The 8,997-nt window shown below is 45.8% G+C and overlaps 1 protein-coding gene across 1 annotated transcript in view; it reads right to left on the reverse strand.

Moving 5' to 3' along the window:
• Positions 1–3,726: 3,726 nt before the first annotated feature.
• LOC138662670 (uncharacterized) overlaps positions 3,727–8,997 on the reverse strand; it is a 19,636-nt gene continuing 14,365 nt past the window's right edge. Inside the window, exons 5-7 of the mRNA XM_069748543.1 lie at positions 7,409–7,544; positions 7,185–7,323; positions 3,727–4,580 (exon numbers count right to left, since the gene is read on the reverse strand). Coding sequence (XP_069604644.1) covers positions 3,875–4,580; positions 7,185–7,323; positions 7,409–7,544 — 981 coding nt within the window. The 3' untranslated portion in view covers positions 3,727–3,874. The remainder of the gene's footprint in view (positions 4,581–7,184; positions 7,324–7,408; positions 7,545–8,997) is intronic.

Here is an 8,997-nt window from a genome sequence, read left to right on the forward strand (position 1 = left end):
GATGTGGTCGTGTTGGGGTTGCCATGGCTACAAGTCCATAACCCAGTATTAGATTGGAAATCTATGTCTGTGTCCAGCTGGGGTTGTCAGGGGGTACATGGTGATGTTCCATTTCTGTCTATCTCATCATCCACCCCTTCTGAGGTTCCAGAGTTCTTGTCTGATTACCGGGATGTATTCGATGAGCCCAAGTCCAATGCCCTACCTCCGCATAGGGATTGTGATTGTGCTATCGATTTGATTCCCGGTAGTAAGTTTCCTAAGGGTCGACTGTTTAATTTATCTGTACCTGAGCACACCGCTATGCGGAGTTACGTAAAAGAATCCTTGGAGAAGGGGCATATTCGCCCGTCGTCATCGCCATTGGGAGCAGGGTTCTTTTTTGTGGCCAAGAAGGATGGTTCGCTGAGACCTTGTATTGATTATCGCCTTCTAAATAAAATCACGGTCAAATTTCAGTACCCCTTGCCGCTGCTATCTGATTTGTTTGCTCGGATTAAGGGGGCTAGTTGGTTCACCAAGATAGATCTTCGTGGTGCGTATAATCTTGTGCGCATTAAACGGGGCGATGAATGGAAAACTGCATTTAATACGCCCGAGGGCCATTTTGAGTACCTAGTTATGCCATTCGGACTTGCCAATGCTCCATCAGTATTTCAGTCCTTTATGCATGACATCTTCCGAGAGTACCTGGATAAATTCCTGATTGTATACTTGGATGATATTTTGGTCTTCTCGGATGATTGGGAGTCTCATGTGAAGCAGGTCAGAATGGTGTTCCAGGTCCTGCGTGCTAATTCTTTGTTTGTGAAGGGATCAAAGTGCCTCTTTGGTGTTCAGAAGGTTTCATTTTTGGGGTTCATTTTTTCCCCTTCTGCTATCGAGATGGACCGTTAAGGTCCAGGCCATTTATAATTGGACTCAGCCGACTTCTCTGAAGAGTCTGCAAAAGTTCCTGGGCTTTGCTAATTTTTATCGTCGTTTCATCTGTAATTTTTCTAGTATTGCTAAACCATTGACCGATTTGACCAAGAAGGGTGCTGATGTGGTCAATTGGTCTTCTGCTGCGGTGGAAGCTTTTCAAGAGTTGAAGCGTCGTTTTTCTTCTGCCCCTGTGTTGTGTCAACCAGATGTTTCACTTCCGTTCTAGGTCGAGGTTGATGCTTCCGAAATTGGAGCGGGGCTGTTTTGTCGCAAAGAGGTTCTGATTGCTCGGTGATGAAGCCATGCGCCTTCTTTTCCAGGAAGTTTTCGCCTGCGGAACGAAATTATGATGTTGGCAATCGAGAGTTGCTAAATCTATTTCATCTCTACGTTTGTACTTTCATCTCAACTCACAGTCATATGTGGGGGGCTGCCTTTACCTTTGGGGAATTTCTCTGAGGCAAGGTAGGCTTATTTTCGTCTTAGGGCTAGCTAGTTTCTCAGGCTGTGCCGAGTTGCATAGGGAGCGTTAGGCGCAATCCACGGCTGCCTCTAGTGTTGTTGGATAGGATTAGGGATTGCGGTCAGCAGAGTTTCCACGTCTCAGAGCTTGTCATATGTTTTTGGTTATGGTCAGGTCACTTTGTGTGCTCTGAACTTCAAGGTCCATTGCGGTTCTGAATTACCTTATCATAACACATTATATAAATTTAATTTTCTTAGGTATTTAAAATGTTTTTTTTTTTCAGGTTTTTAGCCACAGGAGCTACACATCCCTGCAACTCTAATTTAGGGTTGGCAAATTGTGAGGTGCACATGTACCGTCATCTGGCAGAAGTTGCAGCCCATCGTGATGCCTTGCCCAACCGAGGAGACTTAGCTGCAGGTTTTCAAACTGTGGCCAATTTCCCCAACTGCGTAGGTGCTGTTGATGGCAAACATGCGAGAGTGCTGAAGCCACCACGATCAGGATCACGCTTCTTTAATTATAAGAAGTATTTTTCTGTGGTCCTGATGGCGGTGGCTGATGCCCATTACAAGTTTGTTGCCATCGACGTCGGTGCTTATGGCAGCTCTGCAGACTCTCGGGTGCTGTAATCATCACAGATTGGACTTCAAATTCTTCAAGATGGCGGCACGCTCCCAGCCCCAAGACCTTTGCCGGGTTCCACACATCCAGTGCCCTTTGTGATGGTATCCAATGAGGCATTTCCCTTAAAGCCCAACCTGCTGCGACCATACCCATGAAGAGCACTGGATGACCGGCGGAGGATTTTCAACTATAGGCTGAGCCGTGCACGAAACTATGTGGAATGTACCTTCGGGATCATGTGTAGTCGGTGGACGATCTTTCACACTGACATCCAGTTAGATCCAGAGACTGTTGACACTATGATAAAAGGCATGCTGTGTGCTCAACTATGCTCGGGAATACAGCACAGAGGTAGTTGAGGAGCCACAGGTGTCGGAATTGCAGTGGACAACTTTGGTCAAGGAAGGCAATGTAACTCGGGTGTGCGTGTGAGAGAAACCTTCGCTGACTACTTCATGAGTCCTGAAGATGCCGTGCACTGGCAATACTCCTGTGCCGGTGTTGAGAAGCCTGAACTGCAGAGAAGATCGGATGCCTAAACAGAATCAAGGCCCCAGCTTGTACGGCAGAGATAACAGCAGAGAACATATGACACCTAAACCCAATCTACCAAGGAACCAGCCTGTACGGCAGAGATAACACCAGAGAACATGCGACGCCTAATCCCAAGCTACTTTCACACCAGCGTCGTACGACGCATGTCGCAATGCATCGTTTTGGTGAAAAAACGCATCCTGCAAAGTTGGCTGCAGGATGCGTTTTTTCCCCATAGACTAACATTAACGACGCATTGCCACACGTCGCAACCGTCGTGTGACGGTTGCGTCGTGTTGTGGCGGACTGTCGGAACAAAAAAAAACAAAAAACCAAAAACGTTACATGTAACTTTTTTTGTGCGTCGTGTCCGCCATTTCCGACCGCGCATGCGTGGCCGTAACTCCGCCCCCTCCTCCCCGCAACTCACAATGGGGCAGTGGATGCGTTGTAATAATGTATCCGCTGCCCCCGTTGTGCTGCGTTGTCACAAGATGCACCGGTACGTCGGCCCGATGCACTGCGACGGGCCGACGCTAGTGTGAAAGTAGCCTAAGATGATACCACCAGAGAACATGCGACCCCCTAATCCCTATCCACCAAGGCCCGTTTTTAATCATCGATATCAAAGCAAATTATTGTAAATTAATATAAATTTTGATTATTGAAATTTTCATTTTCATGAATTTTTTCACTGTCACTTTCATCAGATCACATTACCCACTCTTCACATACTGTAATTATGCAAATACTACATGTTTTTAATAATAAAAAAAAAAATCAGAGTTGTTAAAAAAAACAAACACTTTAATAAACTTAAATATAATTTTATTGAATATAACAAAATGAATTGAAGATCAGTCCAGGAGGATACAGAAGCAGATATAATACCAAAAATTACAAAGCCGATACTTTGCATGTTTTTATGAAATTAAAATGAACATGGAAGTGCACTTAAATTTTCAGGGTTCGCCAGATTGTTTCATTTCCCACAACCCACTTATGCAGAAGGACGGGAGGTTCACAGTGCGAGGCTGAGGTTTGTTTGATCTTATCCGCTTGACTGTTCAGGAGGAACCCACTCCCAATTTTTTTTTTTTTATTTGTTTTTTTTTTCATTATAAAACAAATTTTTTGCATAAACTAACATATATTTTAACTAAATATAAATAACTTTTTAATATTTGTTCTGGAACACACTTGGTCAAACATTGTCCAAACTCCCATCTCAACTCCAAAAAGAGGAAACGTCAAAACTCAAAATTGGTGATATTCAGGGTCATATTCATAACCCGGAAATAAGTTTTGTTGGGAGGAGAGACTTTAATTTGGCGTAATTGTACGATGGCCTGTTGCAGTAGGTAATGGTGTATGGCCATAACTGTAGGCGTCAACATTGTCGGGCCTGTATGGTGACGCCTGCCCAAAACGCTGCGATGCAGCTGCTGGTGGTGGAGGCACAATGGGGTTACTAAAAATGTTAAAAATACCCATCATTATATATTGTGCTGGGGGTAGGGTAGATGTGCCATCAATAGCCATTAACAGACAATCGGCTGCTGTCATGAATAGTTGCTGCTTGTCCCGTGGCAGTGTCCTTAGGTAGTCTGCCAAAAGTGAGCCAAATTTGTCATGCTCATCTTCCTTGCCCAAATTGTCAAGCAGATTGAGTATTCTGCTAGTTAGATTTTCGATAACTTGCGATTTTTTTGACTTCTTGGGTGCCGCACTTCTCAATGCCACGGGATGGGAGCTGCTTCTGCCCATGTGCCTAGACACACCACCACCAGAGCTGGATGCAGTGTCCGAGGCAGAAGCATTGTAGGACTCCGACACTTCGCCCGTATTAGCTGGAATGGCCATTACTCCAAAGGTATCAGTCAAATCTTCTGACGTTCCAGCCGAAGACATGTTCCCGGGAGAATCTTGGCTGACCATCCTGCAGTCTTCAACCTCCTCTCCTATATTGTGCTCCGAGGTGTCACCTTCATGGTCCGGTGGTGTTTGGCTGTAGACGTTGCTTTCAGTTCTGTAGACCCGAATAAAAAACCATGTTAAGAAAGCATTAAGCTACTTACTGGTAGCGGCATTTTTCGGAGGCCCATGACAGCACTACGAGAGAGGGGATCCGCCCTTAAGGAACAGGAAACCTACAGATACAAAAGGGCGGCACCTCTCCCATGCATCAGTTGTATTTCAGAGCCTGAGAGGACTACCGCGGTTAGTGGTACACAACATACATTATATACATTTGGAAACAAAAAATAATCTATTATATTGTAACCAGACACCATATGTGAGATTTACATACTACACTATTTACATATCAGGAAGTGCTACCCCCACGTGAATAGGGAGGGAACTAAGGGTGCTGTCATGGGCCTCCGAAAAATGCCGCTACCAGTAAGTAGCTTAATGCTTTATTCGGACTCCCATGACAGCACTACGAGAGATTTACAGAGATGTAAGCTACCTTAGGGAGGGACTATAGTCTGTAGCACCCTTAACCCAAAGGAGAGATCAGAGGAGGACCCCAAATCCAACCGATAGTGTTTAAAGAAAGTGGAAGGAGATGACCAAGTGGCCGCCTTACATATTTGCTCCACTGACACTCCAGATCTCTCTGCCCAGGATGACGCCATGGCCCGGGTGGAATGTGCCTTTAGATTCTGCGGAGCTGGCCCCCCACCTGCTGTGTAAGCTAGAGATCTAGTTTCCCTAATCCATTTGGCTAGTGAATATTTTGACACTCTAAATCCTTTCCTTGGACCTTGGAATGAAAGAAACAGTGCTCCATCTTTCTTCCAATTATCAGTAGCTGAGATATACTGAAGGAGAGACCTCCTAACGTGTAACGTATGAAGCTCCTGCTCTTTAGGATTAGAGGGATTAGGAATAAAGGATGGCAAAATTATCTCCTGTGATCTATGGAAACGTGACGCTACCTTCGGCAGATATGCCGGGTCTGGTCTAAGGACTACTCTGTCTGATAAGATTTCTGTGTATGGAGGAGCTCTGGAAAGCGCCTGGATATCCCCTATCCTGCGAGCTGAGGTTATGGCAATCAGGAAGGCGGTCTTAAGTGTCAACATTTTGATTGAGGCCTCTTGCAGAGGTTCAAAGGGGGGTTTTGTTAGAGAGGACAGAACTAAATTTAAATCCCATGGAACTGTCCTATCCTTATATACCGGTCTAGATCTACTAACTGCCTTCATAAACCTCGCTATCCAATAATTGTTTGCTATATTGCATGAAAACAGCGCACCCAGAGCTGAGACCTGTACTCTAAGGGTACTAGTAGAGAGTTTTAACTCGAAACCCCTCTGTAGGAACTCTAAGATTTGTTGTATTGGTATCCCGTCTTGGATGTCAAATCTTGAACAAGACAAGAACTTCCTCCAAGTTCTAGAGTAGATTTTTGTAGTTACTTGCTTTCTACTCTTTAGGAGTGTCTCGACTAAATTTGGAGAGAAGCCTTTCCCCACTAATAGTGACCGTTCAAACTCCACGCCGTTAAATGGAGTGCTGCCACTTGTGGATGGGAGATCGGTCCCTGAGAAAGCAGGTTCGGGATCTCTGGTAGTACCCAGGGAACCGATACAGACATTGTCTTGAGCCAGGCAAACCAGGTTCTTCTGGGCCAAAAGGGGGCGATAAGGATGACTTTCGCTCGATCCTCCCTGATTTTCCTCACCACTAGAGGTATCAGGTTCAGTGGTGGGAAAGCATAGGCCAGTGGAAAATCCCATTTTATCAGAAACGCGTCCACCGCCAAGGGATTTTCCCTGGGATTTAGCGAGCAAAAAAGTTTTACTTTTCTGTTGTTTCTGGTGGCGAACAGGTCTACCACTGGTTGACCCCATCTGCAGACGATCAGATTGAAAATGTCTTCGTTGAGAGACCACTCTCCTTGCCTTAACATGTTTCGGCTGAGGTAATCTGCTGCCACATTTTCCTTTCCTTTGATGTGGAGAGCCGTCAAAGATAGAAAATTGAGCTCTGCCATCTGGAACAATCGATCCGTGATTTGCATCAATGTCTCGGAACGAGTTCCCCCTTGCCGGTTTATGTAAGCGACTGCAACTCTGTTGTCCGACAGAATTCTGACGTGCTGGCCCTGCAGATATCCGGCCCACAGCGCTTCCTGTTAGCGCTGTGAACAACGTGGGACGCCGAGACTTGCCACGAGACTCCGGGTGGCGCCCCCTCAATGTCGCCGACCCCTCAGAGCCTCCCCTAAGCCGCTCAAGGGAGGGAAACAGTACACTCACCAAGCGCCGGCTTCGGAGATCGGACACCCCCTGGCGACCGCTCCACGCTGATGAGACACTGCCGTGCAGCCCCCCAGAGCCACCGTGTCTCCTTCAGGTACCCCGCACCGGCCGAGGTAGGAGACCCTCTCGCTACCTAATTCGGCCCGGCCGGCCTGGAATTCTAGTATCTTCCGTAGGATCCAGTCCCTTCAGGAACAGGAAACCAACTGATGCATGAGAGAGGTGCCGCCCTTTTGTATCTGTAGGTTTCCTGTTCCTTAAGGGCGGATCCCCTCTCTCGTAGTGCTGTCATGGGAGTCCGAATAAAAATCTATTTGAAATCATGAAGTAAACCAAATAAATTTTGATATATAATCTACCTCCTCAAACTCCGGCTACTCAATATAAACTGCCGCTGGTCTGCAAATGGCACCCTCTTCCTTGGCGGAGAGCTGCCACTGGGAGTCTTTAAGGATTTGATGTCTGTCACAGACCGCCATCTCTTCCTAACATCGTCCACTGAAATTAAATATATAAAAAAAAAAATTCATTACAAATCCTTTTTTCTTACATTTTCCCAATAATTTAAATAATCAATACTTACTAATCATTTTTTGCCCCGGCTTCGGTAGATTTGGCCTCTCAGGATATAGAGCGGTAACCATTTGTGGCCAGGCATCACGCTTCGACCCCTTGTATTGTTCACTTAACCGGTCCCAGACCTCAGGGTGTTTTTCAATCTAAAATATATCAGATTACAAGGGACAATTATTTTTTTAAATTAATTGTGGACTATTAGAAATATATTGATATCTACGATAGCACAAAGACACACACTCAAAACCACATACACAGCGCGTTCAACATAATCTAACGTGCAAATTGTGAAGAAAATGTCCTAACATTACGGGTGAAATAGAGAAACACAAAAGCATCACATAATGGACAGAAGCAGTGAAAAACTACCCATTCGAACTCATACACTAACCCCAAGACTCCCCTAAGGCCTCTTTCACACTTGCGTCGTTTGGCATCCGTCGCAATCCGCCGTTTTGGGGAAAAAAAAAATAGATCCTGAAAATGTGCTCGCAGGATGCGTTTTTTTCCCCATAGACTTGTATTAGCGACGGATGGCCACACGACGCTTCCGTTGTGCAACGGATCCGTCATGTTTTGGCGGACCGTGGGCAAGAAAAAAGTTCAAGTGAACTTTTTTTGTCCATCGTGTCCGCCATTTTCTAGAGCGCATGCGCAGCCGAAACTACGCCCCCTCCTCCCCGGCTTCAGAATGGGCAGCGGATGCGTTGAAAAACTGCATCCGCTGCCCACGTCGTGCACAAATTTCACAACGTGCGTCGGTACATCGGCCAGCAGCATAGCGACGGACCTGTACCGACGCAAGTGTGAAAGTAGCCTAACCCTAGACACAACCCTAACCCTAGACACAACCCTAACCCTAGACACAACCCTAACCTTCCTTCCCAAACCCAACATGAGACATGGTTTACATACAGTAAACTATTTCATATTCCTTTTTTTGGCATATTCATCACTAGTAATGTTAGCAGTGTCTGTGTGCAAAATTTGGGTGCTCTAGCTGTTAAAATAAAGGGTTAAATCACGGAAAGAACTGGCGTGGGCTCCCGCACAATTTTCTCCGCCAGAGTGGGGAAAGCCAGTGACTGAGGGCAAATATTAATAGCCTGGAGAGGGTCCATAGTTATTGCCCCCCCCCCCCCTGGCTAAAAACATCTGCCCCCAGCCACCCCAGAAAAGGTGCATCTCACAGATGCCTTTTCCGGCACTTGGCCACTCTCTTCCTACTTCCGAGTAGCGGTGGGATATGGGGTAATGTAGGGTTAATGTCACCTTGCTATTGTAAGGTGACATTAAGCCTGGTTAATAATGGAGAGGGTCAATAAGACACCTATCCATTATTAACCCTTGCACATATAAAGGGTTAATAAAGAAACATGATTAAAATATTTTAATTAAATAATGACACCTAGGTCTTGACATTTTATTGCACTGGTAATCCAAGGGTTAAAAAAAAGAAATCCCCCCCCCCCCAAAAAAAATACCAGTAGTTTACAATGGAACCGGTGCAAATGCACCAGCCCCGCTGTAAACATCACTGCAGAATGATATATATCATCTCTGCGCAGCCTCCCCAGCTGACCTGAGATGAACTGA

Source organism: Ranitomeya imitator, chromosome 2, assembly GCF_032444005.1.
Source record: "Ranitomeya imitator isolate aRanImi1 chromosome 2, aRanImi1.pri, whole genome shotgun sequence".
Lineage (NCBI taxonomy): Eukaryota > Metazoa > Chordata > Amphibia > Anura > Dendrobatidae > Ranitomeya > Ranitomeya imitator.